Consider the following 26,115-nt stretch of genomic DNA (forward strand, 5'->3'; position numbering starts at 1 on the left):
TATACAGCATTGTGACGTAGTTTTACGCATTTATGTTGAAGAATACCCGTAAGCGGCTACATTGCGCAACGTGATTCTCGCGTAAAATACAGAGGCAGCCATTATTCCAATCGGTCCTACTGAAAAACCAATTGTCCCGGTGGATATATTATCGAATAGATATTTGAAAAACACCTTGAGGATTGATTATAAACAATGTTTGCCTTGTTTATGTCGATATTATGGAGCTAATTTGGAATATTTTTCGGCGTTTTCGTGACTGCAATTTCCAGGCGATTTCTCAGCCAAACATGAAGAACAAACGGAGCTATTTCGCCAACAAAAATCATATTTTTGGAAAAAAGGAACATTGGCTATCTAACTAGGAGTCTCGTGAGTGAAAAAATCCGAAGCTCATCACAGGTAAACTATTTAATTTGATTGCTTTTCTGATGACCAAGTTACCTGCTGCTAGCTGGACAAAATGCTATGTTAGGCTATCGATAAACTTACACAAATGCTTGTCTAGCTTTGTCTGTAAAGCATATTTTGAAAATCTGAGATGGCAGGGTGATTAACAAAACTGTGTCTCAATATATTTCAATTGTGATTTTCATGAATAGGAATATTTTCTAGGAATATTTATGTCCGTCGCGTTATGCTAATTAGTGTCAGTCGATGATTACGCTCCCGGACCCGGGATGGGGAGTCACTAGAGGCTGACAAAGATGATTGTTTGAAGAAATGACAAAGTCTCTCACACTTGATTAGAATATTACACCACACCGGGCCGTGCATCAATACCATTATATCGTAAAATACGGTATACCACCCAACCCTAAGACACAACACAAACATACATATACACACACACACACTTTTACACTCATAATTTGCTGCTGCTACTCTGTTTCCATTTTACTCTTATTATCTATCTGAATGCCTAGTCACTACCTTGCCTTCATGTGCATATCTATCTCAAGTACCTCTGCACATTGATCTGGTACTGGTACTGGTACTTCCTCCATTCCTCTGTATTTTATTCCTCGTGTTAGTTACTATTTTATTTTGTAACCTCTGCATCGTTGGGAAAGGTTCGTAAGCAAGCATTTCACTGTAAAGTCTACACCAGCTGTATTCGCCACGTGATAAAGAACATTTGATTTGAATCCATACCTTTCCTGTCTGTGGGACGGCGTTCTTCATGATGCGAGCCACGTTAGCGATGGGGAGGTAGATGTCCTGCTCACGGAAGTTTTCCTTGCTGCCGTTTCCTTCCTCATGGTCATGCAGGCTCTCATCCCCATCATCTGTCAGGGAGAGGGGCATGTTAGATCCCTATTCAACACCACATTGTGCCTATACAAATCTTCTCTACTTGTATCTAGATAAAATCTACATGTGACTTGGTTCATGTCAAGCCTGATCATTTATGATTACTACAGTATGTAAGCCTGGTTATTTGTAAAGCATCTTTGGCCTTGTGAAAGGTGGTAGTGCCATGTTAGTATCTTTATGTTTATATAGGGGTGCTCTGATTGTGTCCAGCATCATTGAGCACCCAAGTTATTATGACCAAGGGATTGTGAATGTCAGAAAATAGGGTGTTGCTGATTAGGGGTGCTTAGTCTGTGAGGTGAGTTCCACCACCTACCGTCCTGTGATTGAAGAACGTAGTGGCTTCCTGCCATGTACTCCCCTGACATTCCCAACTGAGAGGCGTCGGTGGTTGAACTGTCGCCGTCCATCTGTAAACAGACAGAAGTTATAACTCAGTTATTTGTAGTGACCACACATATACATATATATATATAAATAATCACTAACTACAAGTATTGGGAACTTTTCAGTACATGTGTGACATCTTAGAGTAGTAAGAATAAGTGCACTCTATGTGTGTGTCTAGGTCATTATGCACCATTAGACATTTACCTGTCTTGGGAGTCTGCATGTCTGTTTATTTTAAAACTATTGCTATGGCCTAATGTTTACTGTTGCTGTGGTTACGCCACCAATGGAATCTATGACCTAATGTGAAACCAAGCTAAAATTAGTGCAAGGCAAGAAGATAATGCTGGCTAAATGCCAGAGGGGATGAATCATTAACATGAAGAGGAGTTACTATGTGTGTGACGTAAGGATGAAAACTGTATAAAAAAGTGTGTGCCAAGGCTGGAAAGGCAGTTGCTTCATGAACCAGCTCGGCTTGTGTTACTTTGTAATAAAGTCTATTTGAACTCACTGGCTCTGGTATTTGAGAAATATTATTGACTGAATATTTCCACGACACATGCCGTGTCCACTGCCATTGAAGCTGCTAGCTCTGTCTCTGGGCCACACTCCAGCACAGTAACTTGCAGTAATGCCAACCACCAAAAACAAAACACCAAAGGAAGCTTCTAGCTAGCGAGGCTAGGGGACACCGGTACAGTGTCTTTCGCCCCCACCTGCTAAGCACTGCTTTCCCGCAGTTTGTCGTGGCAAATCGGTTCAAATACGACGCTTTCAAGAACTTCGTGAAATCAATAGGCTTTTAATAAAAAAAAGTATCGCAAGCCGGAGTGGTCCGCAGAACACACACTTTTTCAGAGTTCTGGCTCTGATTTATACACATACAACATATGAGTCCATCCTACATGCAAATGAAGTTACTTCCCTCAGTCCATCTGCCACCATTATATCCCAATTTGTGCATCCTGCTTGTTCAGCTCGATAACATCCACATCTGCTTTCCGTTAAATTATAATGGTGACAAGATCCTTGCTTTGTCCCTTCACTCAGCTTAATGCGTTCCTTTGTATGTGTGTCACCTAGGGTCAGCAGACTATGTGTCTCCTCTGTTTTTAGCGTGCTCAGCTATACTAAAAATACTATACATTTCCTCTATTTTATAGGCTTGCTTTGTCCCTGCACTTAGCTCAATGTGTTCCTTTGTATGTGTGTCTTTATCTCGGATCAGCAGACAGTGTGTTTCCTCTAGTTTTACTGTTTCCAGCTGTCCTGGCGCCTATGTGTCGCCTTCTCTCATGGCCTTACTCTGGCTTCCTGTCCTATACAATAGACAATGCATTTTACCAGAATGGCAAATGCACTCTATAAATGTATGTCTCTCTTGTGTTACAGTATATTGTTCCTCCATATATGTACATCATTCTCCCATAAGTTCTGTTAACGTTACGATGGGGGAAGTAACTAGCTAATGTCGACAACTCAACTCCCACATGGCACTACCGGGTTGTGATTACCCTCGTCGTAATGTTAAAATAACTGCGGGAAAGCAGTGCTCGGCAGGGGGGGGGGGGCAAAGGACAGTGTGTGCAAGTGTCCTAGCTAGATAACAGCCTCAATAGCAGTGGGCGTGACATGTAGTAAGTGACACGTAGTGGGCGCAGCATGTAGAAAACGCGGTCTGCAGATAGACCCTAATCCAGTCATGGGAAATACAACAATACGGGTTGACTGTGTATTCTAACCTGTTTCTGTTTTAGCTACATTAACCAATCACTGGCTGGATGAACTATCCAAATAGCCAATCAAAAACTGAAAGCACATGTTAGTCGCCTGGGAAGCATTTTTTTTCAGACAAAGAGGATATCTTGAGGTTGTTAGCTGGCATGAAACAAGTGGTCTTGAGCGGAATGGTGCTACATGGGAATCATGGAACAAGATCAGGAATATTGGGGCATGGACACAGAAACATGAATTTCTGAGGAGGAATAGAGTCATAAAAAGAGGAAGAGAATAAAGAAAGCAGAGGTTGGATTTGAATCTGAGGAAGACGGCGATAACAATGAATGGGCTGTCGAAGAAGAGTGGTGTTGTGAAGTGCAAACAGAATGAGCCGTGTGCCAGACCGAGTTCTATAGGGGCAATAGAAGTGCATGAGGTTAAGTTAAGTGAGGTGGAAGGTGTTCTGAAGGGCGTGGAACCCGAGCTTAGCATCGTTGGACATGATAAAGAAGAATCTGGTCCAGCAGGAGTGAGGATTTTGGAGAAAGTGGACCTTTCCATTGGGCTGATCCATGTGGATTCAGGGTGGGTGAGAAACGAGTTTTGTGCAGTTGAATCAGTGAAGGTAAACTGTAGTGGACTTGTGATATTTGTTTGTTTCTTCTAATCAGAGGGAGCAGGCGCTCCGTGTCACACAACTTCGGTCAAGATCGGTTTCTTACTTTGATCTTAGGAACAGGGTATCGAAAGCAGGGATTACTGGGGTAGTGTTAAGTGTGAAGGTGGAGCAATTGAAGTACAAGATCCTTGGAATTTGCCCACTGTTTGGTGCGATGCCCGCGCTGTTTGGTGCGACGCAAACCCGGTGGGGAGGGTGGTGAAACAGAGGAGCCACCGGCAGTCCTTATGAGGTGTCAGTCTCTACCTGACAAAGTCATGTTAGGATATCTGTTATCCTGTTAGAGCTTTTGTGCCGAATCTATCTCGCAACTTTTATGGTCATGTAGCAGCAGTTTGTAGGAGGGAGTTTCCAAAATGTGGGAAGTGTGCAGGAAGGCATGGGATAGTGGATGAAGTTGTGTGTGTCAACTGTAGGGGATGCCCATGTTGCTGGGGATCGGAAGTGTCCGGTGCGAGACAGACAGGTTGAGATGGCTAGAGTCAGAGTAGTGTAGAAGGTGTCGTATGCTGAGGCAGTGAAGAAATTAAAGGATGGGTCAAGGGTGCAAGTAGATTTGTGCCAGCACAAAGGGATAGGCCAACGAGTGATTTATTCTTCAGTAAGTTTGGCTTCTTATCGTTCATAGCAATGGCTTAGCAATTGTACAATGGAACTTAAATCACAGAAAATAGAGGTGGTGGCAGCTGCAGATAAGTATTAGGTACAGTACCAGTCAAAAGTTAGGAAACACCAACTAAACACCACATCATGGGTTGTTCTTTATTTTTACTATTATCTACATTGTAGAATAATAGTGAACACATCCAAACTATGAAATAACACATATGGAATCATGTAGTAACCAAAAATGTGTTCAATAAAAATGTACTTTATATTTGAGATTCTTCAAAGTAGCCACCCTTTGCCTTGAAAGCTTTGCACACTCGTGGCATTCTCTCAACCAGCTTCATGAGGTAGTCACCTGGAATGCATTTCAATTACCAGGTGTGCCTTGTTAAAAGTTAGTGGAATTTATTTCCTTCTTAATGCGTTTGAGCCAATCAGTTCTGTTGTAACAAGATAGGGGTGGTATACAGAACATAGCCCTATTGGGTAAAAGACCAAGTCCATATTATGGCAAGAACAGCTCAAATAAGAAAAGAGAAATGACAGTCCATCATTACATTAAAACGAAGTTCAGTCAATACGGAAAATGTCAAGAACGTTTTTTCAAGTGCAGTCGCAAAAAACATCAAGTGCTATGATGAAACTGGCTCATGAGTACTGCCACAGGAAAGGAAGACCCAGAGTTACCTCTGCTGCAGAGGATAAGTTCATTCGAGTTACCAGCCTCAGAAATCACAGCCCAAATAAATGCTTCAGTGTTCAAGTAACAGTCACATCTCAACATCAACTGTTCAGAAGAGACTGCGTGAATCAGGCCTTCATGGTCAAATTGGTGCAAAGAAACCACTATTAAAAAGGAGACCACTTGCTTGGGCCAAGGAACACGATCAATGGACCTTAGACCGGTGGAAATCTGTCCTTAGGTCTGATGAGTCCAGATTTTAGATTTTTGGTTCCAACTGCCATGTCTTTGTGAGAAGTAGAGTAGATGAACAGATGATCTTTGCATGTGTGGTTCCCACCGTGAAGCATGGAGGAGGTGGTGTGATGGTGCTTTGCTGGTGACACGGTCAGTCATTTATTTAGAATTCAAGGCACACTTAACCAGCATGACTATCACAGCATTCTCCAGTGATACACCATCCCAGCTGGTTTGCGCTTACTGGGACTATAATTCGTTTTTCAACAGGACAATGACCCAACAAACCTTCCGGCTGCCTAAAGGCTATTTGACCAAGGAATGATGGAGCGCTGCATCAGATGACTTGGCCTCCATAATCCCCCAACCTTAACCCAATTGAGATGGTTTGGGATGTGTTAGACCACAAAGTGAAGGAAAAGCAGTCAACAAGTGCTCAGCATATGTCGGAACTCCTTCAAGACTGTTGGAAAAGCATTCCTCATGAAGCTGGTTGAGAGAATGCCAAGAGTGTGCAAAGCTGTCATCAAGGCAAATGGTGGCTACTTTGAAAAATCTCAAATATCAAATATATTTTGATTTGTTTAACACTTTTTTGGTTACTACATGATTCCATGTGTTATTTCATAGCTTTGATGTCTTCACTATTATTCTACAATGTAGAAAATAGTTTTTTTTCTAATAAAGAAAAACCCTGAGAATGAGTAGGTGTGTCCAAACTTTTGACTGGTACCGTTTATGAGATTTGACTTCAGAAGAGTTACAGGGTGCGTTGAGTGGTGGTGTCTCCTCCTCCCAGGCTGTTTGCATAGTGCTGGAATGGGGTATTGGATTTTTAATCCCCCTTCCTTTTTATATCACAAATGTAACGTGATTGAACACACACTACAGCACAGTAGGTGGCTGCATGCACAAACAAAATGTGCGAACGCAATGATACCAAAGAAGAAAGCATAGGTTGTTGTAGCCAAATATTTGTATAATTATACCAAGATAAACGACAGACCACAGCCTGAAATGGACAGTCAGTGGACAGAACAAGCAAGGTGGGCAGAGTCAAGCACGAGCTAGCGAGATCCTATTGGCGCATTCTAGCGAACATTTGCATATTTCCCTTAGGGAATGCATGTGAAATAACTCAATTTGCCTTTGCATTCCAAACAACGCAACTTTTTAAATCTTTGAAAAGGGGTAAAGTCTACAAAACGTAGTTCACTCTGTAAGTAACATATTTTAGTTTTGCGTTAAGAAAACTGTATTGAGATCGAATGTTTAATCGATTAGAACATTAGCAGAATCTCCCACTGCCGGTGTTGTGCCGAAAATCTCCCACCCCTTCACACGTTCTTCAATGCAGCGGCTTGATTGCTAGTTGAGACTTCTGCTCTTCACTCCGTTGTCAGTTTATCCCACATTTCACTGATCTTAGTAGCAGAAAGCATTTTTGCCTGCAGTTTTTAGTTTGGCTATTTGTTTCAAGTTTATGTGGTGGTTCTAGCTTGTATGGCGCCCTGGGCGAAACAGCGCGCGCCCACACCCGGGGGCGCCCATGTGCGGGTAGGGCCCGGTAAATTGCCACCCTGGGCAGCTGCCCATGTCGCTCCAACCTAAATCTGCTACTGATTTGTATTAGTCTATAATTAAATCTCTTTGCCAAAATGTGTCATCTCTCCCATGTCTTACTCGACTAGTATTTTTGAAAGTGTAAGGATAATAATTCAGCCATTTATTGCTTGCCAACATTTCACTCCCTCTGTTTAATATAACACACGTACATATATAAAGTATTTGACTCTAGCCACAAAATTAAGAAAATTAGAAGGGGGGGGGGGGGTTCTGGTAGGGTGGTGATTTTCGGCACAACACCAGCCACCCCCCCCGCTACTGGAGTGGAAACGCCAAGCCATTTATACATCCGGTAAAATATCTATCTGTGAGCACCGCTGTCTAGTCGCGGCTAAAACAGAGTACATTCACATTAGCATGGAATGGAGAATCTAACATACAGTTGCATAAAACTACGATTTGTTACTAGTTCAGGCATGGATGGTCATGAATCTATAAGCCGCTTTACTACCCAGCTAGAGAGTCTAGCTAACACTAGTTTTTCCAGAAACGTGCAACATTCTCTTTGTTCCCGCGTTGACTGACTAGCCAGAGGGGAAATACAATGGCTAACTGGTTGGCTAGTAGTAGCGAGTGTAACGTTATCTGGCTTATGTCGACGAAGCGAACTTGCCAAAAACCCAGAGACGGCATTGAGGTCGAGGTAAATACGCGGAGACAAAACAGTTAGCATTTCTACTTAAGATAACATTAGATACCTAGCTAACGTTAGCTAGCTATGATAACAAGATGCGCTAGCTAGATGGGAAGGAGAGCTAACGTTAATGTTAGCTCGTACTAGCCAACTCACATTCATACTAAATCAAAAAGCGCACCATTTAATGGCCATTGTTAAATCGATTAGTAACTCACGATTTGGAAAAATTCTTCATGTTTAAACAATATTCAAGATGTCCCGTCGACTTCACCTGTTCGACCACCATGCCTAACATAGCCAATTACCATAGCTACATTTGACAGATGATTTTAGGAATTGTCTGAGCTAGTCTTTGTTTGGAGGGCCTGTGCGTGAGAAACCATTTACTAGCGAGTCCTGTAATTTAACAACTCGCAGTCTTAATTTCTACTTTCCCGCTGCTAATTCCCATTCACACTACCATCAAATAAAAAGAAACAGTCAAATGCGGAGATTTCGATTCGAGGTAAAGCGAAATCGGATAGCAATCATTGGCCGGAGCCAGCCACAAACCTCCGATACAGCCCTGGTTGGTTAGCTTCTCTAAACGGCCGTGTGGTTGGACAGAAAATGGCTGCGAGAGAACCAGTCCCAGCGCGAAGCCCTGCGTCCCAAAATCTCTATCTCACTCTGCCGCTAGGGGAGCAATGTTTTCACTGTCCAATAGACCTGTCTTCTACTACGGGTACCTGGAAATTAGGCTACTCGTCATATAGATGCAGAGGCAGAACAAGTTTTTAAATATTTTATTTTTATTCACTAGACGTTGGACTCATTCTCAACTCACAAAACAATGCAAAACAAGTCACACATATAACCCTTGACAAAACAAGATCAAAAAAAGATAATATTTTGGACACAGTACATGTAGAATGACAGCAGTTATACTTCACTATAACCACAGTTATGCTGCATTGTATGTTGTACTCTGACTGCAATCTTTTTTCATAAGGGAAGGAAGTAACTGCAATATTATTGTCTCACATTGTCAGAACTAGGGTATGGTAATTTAGACTTTATTCACTTTTAAAAAATGTATACATATATGGTATTTTATATCTGTGTCAATGAGTTTATAGGGGATAGAACATATGGTTCAAGAGAAAATAGCATCTAATCAACAATGGCATTCTTTTCAGTTAACTGCAACTTCCAACTATTCACTTTTTTTCACAACTGCCACCAGTTTGGTGCCAAAACATTTACAACAAAGACATTTAGACATAGTAAAATAAATAAGTGTGTAAAAAAAGAAAAAATATGGATATTTCATGCTGAAACTTGAGGCCTCATATTAAACACCAATGTTATTATTTAACTAGGCAAGTCAGTTAAGAACAAATTCTTATTTTTAATGACGGCCTAGGAACAGTGGGTTAACTGCCTGTTCAGGTGCAGAACAACAGATTTGTTGTCTGCTCGGGGATATGAACTTGCAACCTTTCGGTTACTAGTCCAACGCTCTAACCACTAGGCTAAGTTGATGGTTTTTATTTAGGAAAATGTTTTACATCTTGGTCAGTAAATGTTTTATTTTAAAATCATCTTCTTTCATTATTTTATATATTTTACACGTGAGAAGGCCACAGGGCCAGAAATAATTACTGACCTGTGATAATCTGCAGTACCCAAAAAGACCACTAGATGCCATTTTATAAAATAATACAAATATACATGTGTACAAAACATTAGGAATGCCTGTTTTTTCCATGACGTAGACTGACCAGGTGAAAGCAATGATTCCTTAAGATAACAATAGCGAGGCTATATACAGGTGTTACTGGTTAGTTGATGTATTTGATGTAATATGTACATGTAGGTAGAGTTATTAAAGTGACTATGTATAGATAATAACAGAGAGTGGCAGCAGCGTAGAACGGGGGGCAATGCAAATAGTCTGGGTAGGCATTTGATTAGATGTTCAGGAGTCTTATGGCTTGGGGGTAGAAGCTGTTTAGAAGCCTCTTGGATCTAGACTTGGTGCTCCAGTACTGCTTGCCGTGCGGTAGCAGAGAGAGCAGTCTATGACTAGGGTAGCTGGAGTCTTAGACAATTTTTAGGGCCTTCCTCTGACACCGCCTGGTATAGAGGTCCTGGATGGCAAGAAGCCACCCAGGAGCCAATCAACAGCCTGATCAACTCTATACAAAGGAGATGTCACACTGCATGAGGCAAATGGTGATCACTCCAGATACAGATACCTGTGACCAGAAGCACATCTGTATTCCCAGTCGTGAAATCCATAGATTAGGACCTAATGAATTTATTTAAATTGACTTATTTCCTTATATGAACTAACTCAGTAAAATCTTTTACATTTGCATTGTATGTTGCGTTTATATTTTTGTTCAGTATTTGAACTTTACCAGTTGTCTGTGCAGTTGGTCCTTCAGCCAGTCGAAACAAAGAGACAAAATCTCCACAAAAAAGTATTGTTTATCTGACTTTTTAGAGCGCCTGTACTGCCGTTTAAATTTATATAACCTGGCACATGCGAAAAACCATGTAAACACCTGCAGACTTCGGTTACTTTCGTCATGTGCACGAGCAAACAAATCTTGATTGTTAATGACAGAGAACTGCATTATGAAGTCGGATTAATAACACTCTCCTGTGGATATTGTTTCAAATTTCAACCAACTGAAGGACCAACACCACAAAGCAATCGTCTGAATAAATTCAAATAAATGTATTAAACATTTGACTTGTAAAGGGAATGTTTAGAATTTCTCAACTGTGTGTGGAGTTGCCTACATAATTTGAAGGCATTGCTATGTTTCGTGCCTACTTTTACCCAGGCAGAATCAAAGGAGAATAGTATAAGATGAAGCACCCAGGGTGTCAGTCTCCAGTGGGAACCTGCTCCCCTATGAGCCAGAGCAGGAAGAAGGCCAGAGCGAGGAGGGCCGTGCCCAATAGATCCCCAGAGCGGTGAGGTAGGGGATGGAGTAACTGTCTGGGTCCTTGCCCGTCCACCACAGGCAATGGACCATCCGGTCAGCAAGACACAGCAGAGTGAAGACCTGAGAGAAGAGAACACAGGAATATATACGGAAGGGGGGAAAAAGAGTGAGTCAGCCCTTTATTATAGTATACACTGACTATACCAAACATTAAGATCACCCCCCTTTTGCCCTCAGAACAGCCTCAGTTCGTCGGAGTATGGACTCTACAAGGTGTCAAAAGCGTTCCACAGGGATGCCGGTCCATGTTAACTCCAATGCTTCCCACAGTTGTGTCAAGTTGGCTAGATGTCCATTGACTGGTGGACCATTCTTGATACACACGGAAAACCGTTGAGCGTGAAAAACCCAGCATCATTGCAGTTCTTGACACACTCAAACCGGTGTGCCTGGCACCTACTACCATACCCTGTTCAAAGGCACTTCAATCTTTTGTCTTCCCCATTCACCATCTGAACGGCACACATACACATTCCATGTCTCAAAAGGCTTAAAAATTATTTGCCCCTTCAACTACACTGATTTGGAGTGGATTTAACAAGTGACATCCATAAGGGCTCATACAGTAGCTTTCACCTGGTCAGTCTATGTCATGGAAAGAGCAGGTGTTCTTAATGTTTGGTATACTCCATATCAGTGTTAATAAAGGAGCAGAGGAGAAATAACCCACTTATGACTACTGAGACACATGAATTGGCCTAACTGATCTCTCTTGCTTCATGGTTTACCTGTAGAAAAGCTGCAGCTAAGAAGGTGATAGACAGGAGCAGCACCTGGGCAGAGCGATGACTGGCTCTTGTCAGAGAGGTATAGATAGTTAAACTGACAGGTAAAATACACTGACAACAAGATTTAATTAATTTTGTGTTCACATGCATGTTAAAGGGATTGGTCATGTGTGTGTCATTACCTGAGCCACAAAAGGTCCTGCAGGGGTTGTAGCAGCTCCTTCGATCCTCAGGCACCTGCCTGCAGATCAGTGGTGATACGACTGGACTAGTTGGCAACCAAGTTCCCCCCAACAACCTAGATTGAGATGAGGAGGAGAGACACAATGATCATATGTATTATGACTTACCATTTTCTTGAAGGATCCTGAATGTGTGCTCCTAAAAACCCAGCTCCCCGTCTTACTATTCATAACTGGCGTGTAGACTATCATTCCCGCCATGTTCGGGTCTTATACAGTTGTGTTCAGGATACTCCGATGTTCCGATCTACTATCCTCCGATACTAGAGAAGGAAAAAAAATGAAGCATGGTATTTCCATGAAGTTCACAAGATTCGAATGCTGTGACTGGACTTCAGGGGCACGGAACAGGGTAGCAGACCTGCTGATGACCATGGCAGTGATGATTGGTTCCCAGCCTGTGTAGAGTAGGATGCAACTGTCTGGGTTTCTGAAGTAGACGGTCAGGCAGAGGCAGATCAGACACACCAGGTACGACACATAGGGATAATGCTCTGTGGAGACAGAGAGGAGCAGACATACTTGCTAAACAAACACAGTTGATAGCCAGACAGACTAGTGTCAGAGCCATAAATGTAGCTATGACTCTCCAGTAAATGGGCCAGACTGCCCCCTAGAGACCTAAACCTCTCTCTCTTTCTCACTGCCCCTCTCAACTACCCCCCCCCCCTTTCTTCCTCTTCTCTATGCCTGCTGCTCTCTCCCCTCACCTTTGCATTCATAGAGCCCCTGGCTGAGGCAGGCCAGGGTGATGAGGTCACCGAAGCTGGCAGCGATGGGAGTGGCCACATTGTCTGGGTTGATGCCTATCCTCTTGGAGCCGATGATCACTCCCACCACGATCATCCCTGGGAGGACACAGTCGAGTGTGGTTCAGTCAACTATTCAGAGTTGCATGGCTCTCCAACCAAGGTGCATGAATTGAGGAGCAAAGAGGTGCACAAAATTAAAGCAATGTGGTTACAGCTGGGAGAAGCAGCAGACTGGGGGAAGGCACAGGGGACGAAATAGCCTTCAGTGGCATTATTCACTTCCCCTTATATCCAGTGGTAAATTAAAATTAAGAACCCGTAAACACAGATGGTGAAGTATCTGGACCAATCAGGAAGTAACCTAGGGGCGGCAGGTAGCCTAGTGGTTAGAGAATTTGGCCAGTAACTGAATGGTTGCTGGATCGAATCCCTGAGCTGACAAGGTAAAAATCTGTTGTTCTGCTGCTGAGCAATGTAGTTAACCCACCCCTCTGATTCAGAGGGGTTGGGTTAAATGTGGAAAACACATCTTGGTTGAAAGCAATCAGTTGTACAACTTTCCCTAACCAGCATTCAAAATATAAAACCACATGAATAATTGATTTGACTGTCCTTGATCACAAGCTCTACAGTCTGGTCGGTCTCTCAGATTTTAAGCATTGGTTTTATTTGAGTTATCAAATTATTTAGCAACCAAAATGTCTTTAATATGGAAGAAACCTACAGTTTTAGTTTTAGTTGTATCCTGTGGTCTCTTTGCTGAATATTCTGTGTCCCATAGACAGAAAGAGCATGCAGGCTTTTGACTATGGTAAATAGTCATTAGTAATAATGATTCATGGATACACACGTGCCCCCGTGATAGAGAGGACGTGGTATGTAGAACGACGCACCTTCCCTATAGCAACTGCAGTCTCACACTAAGATGCTAGTGAAGAGGGCCTTATTGCAGGGAGGAATTGGCATGCATGAACCTATGTCGGACAATGAGGTGATGTGATGATATGGATAAATGGTGTTTTTAAACTAGTGTTGGTGTTCGTTGTTGGTGTTCGTTGCTGTAAATACCTAGCTAGCTGTTAGAGCTGTAATTTACAACCTGGGCCTCCCAGAGTCAGAATGGTACACTACATATGCACAAAAGTATATGGACACCCCTTCAAATTAGTGGATTTGGCTATTTCAGCCACACCCATTGCTGACAGGTGTATAAAACCGAGCACACAGCCATGCAATCTCCATAGATGAACATTGGCATTAGAATGGCCTTACTGAAGAGCTCAGTGACCTTCAATGTCGCACCGTCATAGGATGTCGCACCGTCATAGGATTCCAACAAGTCAGTTCGTAAAATTTCTGCCCTGCTAGAGTTGCCCCGGTCAACTGTAAGTGTTGTCACTGTAAAGTGGAAACCTCTAGGAGCATCAACGGGTCAGCCGTTTAAGTGGTAGGCCACACAAGTTCATAGAACGGGACCGCACGTGAAGCACGTAGTGCATAAAAAACGTCTATCCTCGGTTGCAACACTCACTACCGAGTTCCAGACTGCCTCTGGAAGCAATGTCAGTACAAGAACTATTCGTCGGGTGCTTCATGAAATGCGTTTCCATGGCCGATCAGCCGCACACAAGCCTAAGATCACCATGCGCAATGCCAACGCGTTCTCTGGAGTGATGAAAAACGCTTCACCATCTGACAGTTCGACGGATGAATCTGGGTTTGACAGATAACAGGAGAACGCTGCCTGCTCCAATGTATAGTGCCAGCTGTAAAGTTTGGTGGAGGAGGAATAATGGTCTAGGGCTGTTTTACATGGTTCGGGCCAGACCCCTTAGTTCCTGTGAAGGGAAATCTTAATGCTACAGCATACAATTACATTATAGATGATTCTGAGCTTCCAACTTTGTGGCAACAGTTTGGGGAAGGCCCTTTCCTGTTTCAGCATGACAATGCCCCTGTGCACAAAGCGAGGTCCATACAGAAATGGTTTGTTGAGATCGGTGTGGAAGAACTTGACTGGCCTGCACAGAGCCCCAGCCTCAACCCAAACAAACACCTTTAGGATTAATTGGAATGCTGACTGCGAGCCAGGCCTAATCACCCAACATCAGTGCCCGACATCACTAATGCTTTTGTGGCTGAATGGAAGCAAGTCCCTTCAGCAATGTTCCAATATCTAGTGGAAAGCCTTCCCAGAAGAGTGGAGGCTGTTATTCCACAGCAACTGGCACCAGGATGAAGATCTCTGTGACTCTGGAACACCTCCCAATGCTGCCACACACCCACAGTTGAACACACCAACATAACATGCATGACACCAGGGTTCTTCAATCCTGTTCCTGGAGAGCTACCCTCCTGTCACTCCAACTCCAGTTGTAACTAACCTGATTCATATTTTAAACCAACTAATTATTAGAAATAGGTGCACTAGATTAGGGTTAGGGATTAGGGTTGGATTAGGGTTGGAATGAAAACCTACAGGATGGTAGCTCTCAAGGAGCAGGGTTGGAGAGCCCTGTAATAAACTGACACACAATGCAGTGTACACACCAACACACAATACACTACTAGATAGACCAGTAGACAATGCAATAGATCAATATTCAGACACACAATACAATACATAAACATACCATGCATTACACTAAAACACAATACAGTACACGCCCATACACAATGCAATAACAGATCAACAAATAAACACACCATGCAATTTATCAGTACCTCACCTGAACTCCGTCAGGTAGCATCCCAGCTGACACCGTCCCCAATCCAGCCAGAAAAAAAAACAGTTCGAGTTTAATCGCTGTGAAAGGAGAAAACTGAGGACTGATCAATAGCTTTGTAGTTACTCAACAATACTAACCTAAATGACAGAGTGAAAAGAAGGAAGAATAAAAAATATTCCAAAACATGCATCCTTTCCGTTTTATTTTTTATTCTTTCAAGAAAACGTACAGTATTATATAGAGCCCTTAATGCATGGAACTTCCTTCCATCTCATATTGTTCAAATAAACAGCAAACTTGGTTTCAAAAAACAGATAAAGCAACACCTCGCGGCACAACGCCTCTCCCCTATTTGACCAAGATAGTTTGTGTGTATGCATTGACATGTAGGCTACGTGTGCCTTTAAAAAGAATGTATGTAGTTCTGTCCTTGAGCTGTTCTTGTCCAATGATGTTCTGTATCAAGTCATTCTGTATTATGTTTCATGTTTTGTGTGGACCCCAGGAAGAGTAGCTGCTGCTTTTGCAACGGCAAATGGGGATCCTAATAAAATACCAAATACATCATTACATCAAAACTGCATGCATGTTATTAAGTCGTGTGCCCCTGTTTGTAGCTAACTCGTCAGATTTATCTAGTTTGGATTGGACTTTGTCTTGTTTATTTTTGGCTACATCAAGTTGTTCCTGTAGAAGATGATTTTGTTCCTGTAGAAGACGATTTTTGTTCAAGAGTTTGTGCTCGTTTGTCGTCATAACTTTTGCCATTTCTTTTAATTGTTCAGTTTTCAAACACAGTTCCTCGGCTAGCAGTATCTTTTCTGCTTTTGTTATTCGTTTCCTGGTTCTCTCCACCTGTCCTTTCATGTCAACCGTTTCCTGCTCGTGCTTTTGCTGTGCACTGCGGTACTGGACCTGATGTCAATCTGCTGGCAGCCATACTTCAGGGCTAAACTGGAGAGAACCTTTACAAGGCCTGCGCCTGATGGTTTATTTTGGAGGGTGTTTGTTGTTATTTCTGCTGTTCTTTCGCTTATGGCATAGTTTGGGTTTATATTGCTGCTGAGGTCATCGATCAATCTTTCTGTGGGTAAGGGTTCATTAATTAGCAGAGGAATGGGGGCCACCCCCTCTGATAGCTTGGTCATTACTATAAAAAAAAAAAAAGTTTGGGTTTTGACTCGTTGGAAGCTGCAAAAACGATTTTAATCAATTTATAGACATTAATGAATCATCAATACTGGAAACGTAATGTGGGAGTTGGACATCTATGAACTTGCAAAAGCAAATTTAATTGATTTAGCAATGTTAATGATGAACCTTAAATGTATAGGCTATCTGGGAATTAAACTTGAATTAACCTGAAAGTGTCGCTGTATCTAGGTTAAGATTGATAAGTTTAAAATGTCTAATTGGTTGGAACAAATTAATTTGGTCCTTAGCCGAATGATCAACCTGGTAAAAAGGCAATTTAACTTCCTTGTTAAATCAAATGAGATCAACCAATCAGTTGATATTGGTTGAATATTATAAAGTGGAACCAGTTGTTACAGATGTGAGAAGATGTTTTGCTCTCACATTGGATTTTTTTTTTGTCTTCACAAAAACATTGTTGGCAATTCTTCACCACAAGGGGTCAGTTAACCCTGAAAGCTAAAATCACACGGGATTCCAGCAAAGGCGGGACTTCCATCGCCCAAAGCGCGGGATTTCTGCTATAAACAAAGAACAATGTCTTCTCTCTGTTTGTTAGCTTAGCTTCTAATGCAAAGCTAGCCATTCTTGTACAAGCATGTTCACTTCAAGCACAAAAAGGTCCCCTTCAATTGGGGACCGGGGGTTTACGAACAACGTCTCACATTCAACACAATCAGCGTTTCTTGCTAGCAATGTTACCGGAATACGCAGTAGCATAAAGAAACAAAGAGATAATACTTTGCTTCGGCCAAACTAATATATCTTCTCAAATTTCCTTAAATCAGCTGACCCTTATGTCCTAGCTCTGGAAATGAATAATTCACCATACACACTCTGACCTTTTGTCAGATATACACAGGAGAAACGTTGTACATGTAGTGTGTATACTTTCCAAGTTACAGTATTTTCTTCATAACATTTTTAATGACATCACAAAATAACAAACAAAATTACATTTGTGTTCTATAGATCGTCTCTGACCATTCCCCATGTTCTATGTTAGAAATATTGTTCCAGTATTTGCTTTGAACTTATTAGAGTTTCGGCGGGAAAAGTCTCTTGAAACAAAGGTCATAGGAAAAAGACGTTTCGATACCTCTTGGTGCAGAATCTGACTCAAGCGGATATTGACATGCACAACTGGACATTAATGGCAATTTATACTAGGATGACGTTAAGGGTCTAAGCAAAATACCAGTCTTGGTAAAGTTGTAAATAGACCCTGAAGCCCCTTTGACTCTACAGCTACATGAATCACCAGTTTCTCACCAGAGGTCCATAGGTCATCCCTGTAGACTATCCGAAGCTAGTGCCTTACAGCAGTAGCCTCATCATGTAGTTATCAACTTAAGATAGTGCCCTAAGCAACACACCACTAAGTAGGACCGCCCTAGATATGACATTAGACAAAATGTCATGATAGAGTAATTTAGCCAAGACCGTGGACGTATGTAGAATAGAGTCCAATTAGATTATTAAGGTGTTGTAACTATATCATGTATATTGTTTATTTAATTTAAATTGGGTAATTTAGAAAGTAATACGGCCCTTAACAAGTTCCCCGTTCAACCACCAGTTGATGCCACAACGCCGCTCATTTGGGGAAGAAATGTAAGGATGTATTGCGTGAGTGTGGTGCGTTATTAACATCTGCCTAAGTTACTGCCTAGATTAACCGGGCGACGGGTCCGGAACGATGATCCACAACCAGGACATCCCATGGCCATTCTTGTGGTGGTCTGCAGCTTGCAGAAATCCTATCAGGTTAAACCACCAGAGGGGAACTGTCACGACAATCCACAACCAGGACATCCCGTGGTCATTCTTGTTGGGGGTTGAAACTTGCAGAATCCTTCCAAAATTTAACACACCAGAGGGGGACTGTCATGACTGTCCACGAGAATCCAAATAAGTCAGATCAAGTTTACTATGAATAACGTCTATCAGACCCCTCAAACCCGTAGAGGGGGAAGGAAAGAACTAGTGGGGTTTAACAACTCACATCCTGTTGTAAATCAAAGGAGAAGATCCAGGCCTGTGCTCTCAAGATTTACCAAAGGAATGTGCTTAGTCTCAACAGACTTTTTCCCACTGAAACTCTAATACATTCAAAAGCAAATACTGGAGCAATATTTCCAACGTAGAATGTGGGGAATGGTCAGAGTGTCACGGCCGTTAAAGGAAGAGGACCAAGGTACAGCGTGGTGAGCGTACATTTTCTTTTATTAATAAAAATGGCGCCGAACAAAACAATAAACACTACAAAAACAAACCATGAAGCTAAAGGTTATGTGCCCTAAACAAACTCAACTTCCCACAAAGACAAGTGGGAAAGGGCTACCTAAGTATGGTTCTCAATCAGAGACAACGATAGACAGCTGTCCCTGATTGAGAACCATACCCGGCCAAAACATAGAAATACAAAATCATAGATAACAAAACATAGAATGCCCACCCCAAATCACACCCTGACCAAACCAAATAGAGACATTAAAAGGCTCTCTAAGCCAGGGCGTGACACAGAGGTGATCTATAGGACACTAATGTCATTTTATTTGTTATTTTGTGATGTCATTCAAAATGTTATAAAGGAAATACAGTAACTTGGAAAGTATACCCACTACATATACTGTATGAAGTTTCCATACTATGCGTTGTCCATACTATATGTAATATATATTACATATATGAACAATTATAAAAGTGTTTTTGTTAAGAGATGGATGTGATTTGAGAAGTTATAAGAGATTTATTGTTTTCCAGAACTTTTCACAGTGAGTGCCAGCCTGCCAGAACCGCCCCTTTCGAGCCAAAGGTATAAAGGATGGGTGAAGAAGTTAACACATTAGACCAGAAAAGCGTGAAGCTGCAGCTGCACGTTGAAAATGGTTTGAACTTTGAATCTTAACACGAGGTGGAGGTGATAAATTCACCTCCCGGTCAATCACTGGTACGGCTGATTGGCTGTAAAGTATCTTCGAAAGCGAATTTAAGTAAGACCATCCTGTTACTCTGCTCAAACCATCATATTACGCTACTCTCATCACACCACTGGGAAACCATTGATGCGTCCGACGATGCTGCGGCATTTCACGTAAATACATTCATGATTTCTTTCTCAAAGCGGGCAGCGGTTCGTGTGCAAAGTATATAGTTACTGTAGTTGAGAATAGTTTCTGAATGTGGAAATGTTAAATGCCTCCATCCCTCTCTCTCCCTCTCTTCTTCAACAAGCATCCATGTTGGCATTGCATGGTTTGGGCCTGCTTTTCTTCAGCAGGGAAGATGGTTAAAATTGATGGGAAGATGGATGGAGCCAAATACAGGACCATTCTGGAAGAAAACCTGATGGAGTCTGCAAAAGACCTGAGACTGGGACGGAGATTTGTCTTCCAACAAGACAATGATCCAAAACATAAAGCAAAATCTACAATGGAATGGTTCAAAAATAAACATATCCAGGTGTTAGAATGGCCAAGTCAAAGTCCAGACCTGAATCCAATCGAGAATCTGTGGAAAGAACTGAAAACTGCTGTTCACAAATGCTCTCCATCCAACCTCACTGAGCTCGAGCTGTTTTGCAAGGAGGAATGGGAAAAAATTTCAGTCTCTCGATGTGCAAAACTGATAGAGACATACCCCAAGCGACTTACAGCTGTAATCGCAGCAAAAGGTGGCGCTACAAAGTATTAACTTAAGGGGGCTGAATAATTTTGCACGCCCAATTTTTCAGTTTTTGATTTGTTAAAAAAGTTTGAAATATCCAATAAATGTCGTTCCACTTCATGATTGTGTCCCACTTGTTGTTGATTCTTCACAAAAAAATACAGTTTTATATCTTTATGTTTGAAGCCTGAAATGTGGCAAAAGGTCGCAAAGTTCAAGGGGGCGAATACTTTCGCAAGGCACTGTATAAAACATATGTCCTGGAAAGTTGGCTGTTACTTACAACGTCATTCTAGTCACATTAGCGCACGTTAGCAACAACCGTCCCGGTATAGGGACACCGATCCCGTAGGTTTTAAGATTCTTTTGAGAAACCGGGCCCAGGTTGGTTCATTTCAGCCATTAGCTTTTCACATCCTAATTCGGATGCCTTTTTTGTTTTATTAACCTTTTGTAAATCCAAGGCATTTGTGTATATTAACCATATACTTACAGATACAATGTCATAGTAATAAAATTGATTTCTAAAGAAATGTATTGTATAATTCCTCATTAGGCACAGGCTGTCACACCCTGATCTGTTTCACCTGTCTTTGTGCTTGTCTCCACCCCCCTCCAGGTGTTGCCTATTTGCCCCATTATCCTGTGTATTTATACCTGTGTTCTCTGTTTGTCTGTTGTCAGTTCGTCTTGTCTTGTCAAGCCTACCAGCATATTTCCCGTACTCCTGTTATCGCTCTAGTCACTGCTTTCTTGTTTTCCCGGTTTTGACCATTCTGCCTGTCCTGACCCTGAGCCTGCCTGCCGTTCTGTACCTTTCGGACTCTGCTCTGCCTACCCTTGACCTGTCGTTTGCCTGCCCCGTTTTTGTAATAAACTTTTGTTACTTCGAACTGTCTGCATCTTGGTCTTACTGACCCAGTAGACTCAGACAATCTCCTCCCAAGGAGCCACCATTGGGAGACAGGAGGAGTTACTTTGAGGTCTTCTGGACAGACTCCAGACCTTGGCAGAATGCCATGACTGTGCCTTGAATACATTGCTGGAGCAATTCCGTGGATTATCTGTGAAGCAGCCGGCCACAACAGTAGCCTTCCAGCCTCCCAGTAACACAGCTGTCAGCAGTGCGTCTCTCCAGGCCACACAGTCTTCCCAAGATCCCTGCTTACCTTCTCCGGAATGCTTCGCTGGAGGGTCAGGAACCTGTCGGATGTTTCTCTCCCAGTGTTCCCTCATCTTCGAGTTCCGGCCCTCGTCCTTCCTCTTGGACCGCTCGAAGATAGCATATCTCATAACGCTAATGTCCGGGAGGGCTCTCGCCTGGGCTACGGCGGTGTGGGAACAACATGCTGCCGTATGTTTTAGCCTGGAGGAGCTTGTGGCTGAGGTGAAAAAGGTTTTTGATTCTCCGTTGTCCAGGAGAGAGGCTGCCCGGAAGTTAATCCAGCTTCGCGAAGACTCCCACAGTGTGGCGGTCTATGCGGTTGATTTCCGTACGTTGGCTGCCGAGAGTGCCTGGAACCCGGAATCTCTGTTTGACACATTCCTTCATGGATTATCGGAGGAGGTTAAGTACGAGCTCGCAGCCCAGGAGCTGCCTACAGATCTCGATTCACTCATCACCTTGACCATCCGGTTCAATGGGCGGCTATGGGAATGTAGGAAGGAGAGGAGGTCTGCTGACTCGCCTTTTTCGAAGCCAATGCAACTTGGCAGAGCTAGGTTGTCTCCAGCCATACGCTTATGCAGACTTAACACCCAGAGTTGACCGTATTGCGGAACTGCCGGTCATTATGTGTCTACCTGTCCTTTAAAGAGACCAGGCTCATCAGTAGGTACAAGTACTCTGGTGGGCCATACAGAGAAATGTTCTTCTTCCCTTACTCGCACCCTCTCCATGCCATCCTGCTGTGGGGAGACCAGTCTAAATCTCTCCGGGTTCTTAATGACTCTGGGACCAACAAGTATCTGAGCTGGGCATCACCACTCAGCCCATCTCCAGTCCCCTGGACGTTAGAGCACTGGATGGGTGCTCTATTGGCAGGGTCACCCACAACACTACACCTATCCACCTGCGTGTGTCCGGAAACAACATTGAGTTTATATAGTTTATGCTCATAAAGTCTCCTCAGGTTCCTGTGGTATTGGGGTTCTTGGCTCCAGCACCACAATCCCCTTATCAACTGGACTGCTGTTACTATCGTGGGCTAGAGCCCGTTCTGCCACGACTATTGCCTGAAGTTGTCACAGCCTTCTCCGGGACGTCCTCCTGTGGGCTCAGAAGAAGCCTCGGACCTCTCTGCCGTTCCAGAGTACCAGGATTTCCGGGAGGTTTTCAGCAAGGCCCGAGTCACTTCGCTTCCTCCACATCAACCCTATGACTACGGGATCAACCTTCTCCCGGGCACTACACCACCCCAGGGACGGCTGTATTCACTGTCAGGTCCAGAGACCAAGACTATGGAGACGTACATGGAGGACTCCCTGGCTGCAGGGGGTATCCATACTTCTTCCTCCCCCACCGATGCATTGTTCTTCTTTGTGGAGAAGAAGAACAAAACCCTGCGACCGTGTATCGACTACCGGGATTAGGAACCGCTACCCGCTACCAATCCTCGCCTCGGCTTTCGAGTCACTCCAGGGGGCCACTATCTTCTCTAAGTTAGACGGAATGCCTACCACCTGGTACGGATAAGGAACGACACTTCAACACTGCTAGCGGACACTATGAATACCTGGTGATGCCATTCGGTCTGACCAATGCTCCTGCTGTGTTCCAGGCCCTGATTAATGATGTTCTCCGGGATATGTTGAACCGGTTCGTGTTCGTATACTTCGACGACATCCTCGTCTTTACCCACTCGGCTCAAGAACACGTTCTCCACGTCCGACAAGTCCTCCAGCGTCTCCTGGAGAACCAGTTCTTTGTCAAAGCCGAAAAATGTGAGATCCATCGCTCCACCGTTTCCTTCCTTGGATACATCATCGCTGCTGGGAATGTGCAGATGGAAACCCGGGAAAGGGGAGAGCAGTGGTGGATTGGCCCCAACCCCCATCCAGAGTGCAGCTGCAACGTTTCTTAGGATTTGCCCATTTATATCGCCGTTTTATACGGAGTTACAGCACCCTGGCTTCCCCCCTTTCAGCACTCACCTCTCCCAAGTTCCTATTCACATGGTCCCCAGCGGCTGACCGGGCATTCCAGGACCTTAATAGCCTCTTGTAACTACCCTTCCCGGATCCGGGAGAATTGTCATTAACTGACACTAAGTAGCATAACGCAACGGACAAAAAATCTTACTAGAAAATATTCATATTCATGAGACGCTGCCTGTTCCCCGGTCTTGGAATGGGCTCATTCCTCCAGGCTTGCCTGCCACTCTGGCTCCCGTCGGACCCTGGCCTTTGTGCAACAAAACTTTTGGTGGCTTACCATGGTTCCGGACATCTCCACGTTTGTTGCCCCCTGCACCGTCTGTGCTCAGAACAAGACTCCTCGGCAAGCTACGGCTGGCATCCTTCAATCTCTTTCTGTCCCTCATCGTCCCTGGTCACATATATCTCTGGACTTCGTCACTGGTCTCCCTCCGTCTGATAGCAACATCACTATCCTCACGGTGGTGGACAGGTTTTCAAAGCCGCCCATTTCATTCCCCTCCTCAAGCTACCTTCTGCCAAGGAGATGGTGCAGCACGTCTTCCGGATAAATGGACTTCTGGTGGACATGATTTCCGACCGTCGTCCTCAGTTCTCGTCCCGGTTTTGGAAGGCGTTCTGCACACTTATTGGGTCGTCGGCCAGCCTGTCCCCGGGGTTTCATCCCCAATCCCACGGCCAGTTGGAGTGTGCCAATCAGGACAACACTTCTGTGCCTTGTCTCGGCCAACCCCACCACCTGGAGCCAGCAACTCATGTGGGTGGAGTACGGCCGGAACACCCTTCCCTTCTCCGCCACTGGGCTCTCGCCCTTCGAGTGCTCTGTGGGTTATCAGCCCCCGCTCTTCCCAGAGCAAGAGGAAGAATTCAACATACCCTCTGCCCAGATGTTCGTCCGCCGCTGTCGCGGTACCTGGAAGAGAGCTCGGTCCACTCTTTTCAAGACACCTCCAGGTATCGTTAACAGGCGGACCGCCACCGGACCCCGGCTCCCAACTATCATCTTGGGAAGAGGCTATGGCTGTCCGCTTGGGATCTGCCCCTCCGGGTAGAGTCCAGCGAACTTTCACCCCGTTTTATTGGCCCTTTCCCCATCTCCAAGATTATTAACCCCTCTGCTGTTCGTCTTCTCTTGCCCCGTATCCTCCGTGTACATCCCACTTTTCATGTGTCTAGGATTACCTATGTCTCACAGCCTTTTGTCCCTGTTTTTTTGTTTTCTCGGTTTTGACCATTCTGCCTGTCCTGACCCTGAGCCTGCCTGCTGTTCTGTACCTTTCGGACTCTGCTCTGGATTACTGACCGCTGCCTGCCCTTGACCTGTCGTTTGCCTTCCCCCTGTTTTTGTAATAAACTTTTGTTACTTCGAACTGTCTGCATCTGGGTCTTATCCTGAGGTCTGATACAGGCACTAATCACAAAACAATGACAACCTATTTTTGTGATAATCACATCTCCATTACAAGGATGATAAATTATCAGCCAAGGGATGGGAAACGGCAGTCTTCGGGCAGCCTGATTGGTGTCACACTTTCCCCCAAGCCCTATAGCTCAATAGGGTATAATTGCAGACCGTAATTCGGGGCGTTTCTTAATGTGGTTGTTCCTTTATATCAGGAAACGCCCATTGGTGCCTGGCATTGGTCAGTTCCGGTGTTTTGAGACGGATGGTTTCTCAACACAGATTATTTGTTTAAATAGCAGGTTGGGAGAATAAGGTTAAAGTTAGGAAATTGGTTAGGGTTCGGCTTAGCTACAATGCTACAGTTGTCCCTGACACGAAATAAACAGACACAGACCAATAGCGAGCATCGTATACCGATATCAGAAAATGCCCTTTTCATTTAGCTAACACACCTGATTAAACAAATTGCATTCTAAACTGAAGACCATAATATGAGGTTGATTATTGGAGGTGTGTTAGCTGGGGCTTGGGCAAAAAGTGTATCACCAATCAGGCCCCAGATGACTGGAGTTGTCCATCGCTGGCCTAGCCCTTATATACTGAACGAAAATATAAGTGCAACATGCAACAATTTAAAGATTTTAATGAGTTACAGTTCATAGAAGGAAATCAATTAATTCGGCCCTAATCTATGGATTTCACATAACTTGGCAGGGTTGCAGCCATGGGTGGGTCTTTTTCTCCCATGAAAGGGCTTTATTACAGACAGCAATACTCCTCAGCACACACCCCCCTCCCTCCTCAGATGATCCCGCAGGTAAAACAAACAGATGTGGAGGTCTGCGGCTGTGAGGCCGGTTGGGTGTACTGTCAAATTCTCTAAAACAACATTGGAGGAGGCTTATGGTAAAGAAATGAACATTGAATTCTCTGGCAACAGCTCTGTCAGACATTCTTGCAGTCAGCATGCCAATGTGGCATTGTGTTGTGTAACATAACTGCACATTTTAGAGTGGTCGTTTAGTGTTCCCAGCACAAGGTGCACCTGTATAATGATCATGTGGTTTAATCAGCTTCTTGATAGGCCACACCTGTCAGGTAGATGGATTATCTTGGCAAAGAAGAAATACTCAGTAACAGGGATGTAACCAAATTTGTGCACAGAATTTGAGAGAAATACATTTTTGCTAGTTTATATATATAAAAAAAGAAATATCACATTTACATAAGTATTCATACCCTCACTCAGTACTTTGTTGAAGCACCTTTGGCAGCGATTACAGAAGAGTCTTCTTGGGTATGACACTACAAGCGTGGCACACCTGTATTTGGGGAGTTT

At 43.6% G+C, this 26,115-nt stretch overlaps 1 protein-coding gene and 1 pseudogene across 2 annotated transcripts in view; both read right to left on the minus strand.

Moving 5' to 3' along the window:
- The window catches only part of LOC139370014 (nuclear transcription factor Y subunit beta), a 50,708-nt gene extending 42,112 nt beyond the window's left edge, over nt 1-8,596 (minus strand). The window contains exons 1-3 of one of the 2 annotated variants that reach the window (XM_071109301.1): nt 8,452-8,596; nt 1,634-1,727; nt 1,156-1,289 (exon numbers count right to left, since the gene is read on the minus strand). In XM_071109301.1, coding sequence (XP_070965402.1) covers nt 1,156-1,289; nt 1,634-1,727 — 228 coding nt within the window. In that variant the 5' untranslated portion in view covers nt 8,452-8,596. Of the gene's footprint in view, nt 1-1,155; nt 1,290-1,633; nt 1,728-8,114; nt 8,420-8,451 lie in introns of those variants that run through there. The other variant, XM_071109310.1, reaches the window with a different exon arrangement.
- Nucleotides 8,597-10,779: 2,183 nt separating this feature from the next.
- On the minus strand, nt 10,780-21,508 carry LOC139377618 (solute carrier family 41 member 2-like; annotated as a pseudogene).
- Nucleotides 21,509-26,115: the final 4,607 nt, after the last annotated feature.

Source organism: Oncorhynchus clarkii, chromosome 2 (assembly GCF_045791955.1).
Source record: "Oncorhynchus clarkii lewisi isolate Uvic-CL-2024 chromosome 2, UVic_Ocla_1.0, whole genome shotgun sequence".
Classification (NCBI taxonomy): Eukaryota; Metazoa; Chordata; class Actinopteri; order Salmoniformes; family Salmonidae; genus Oncorhynchus; species Oncorhynchus clarkii.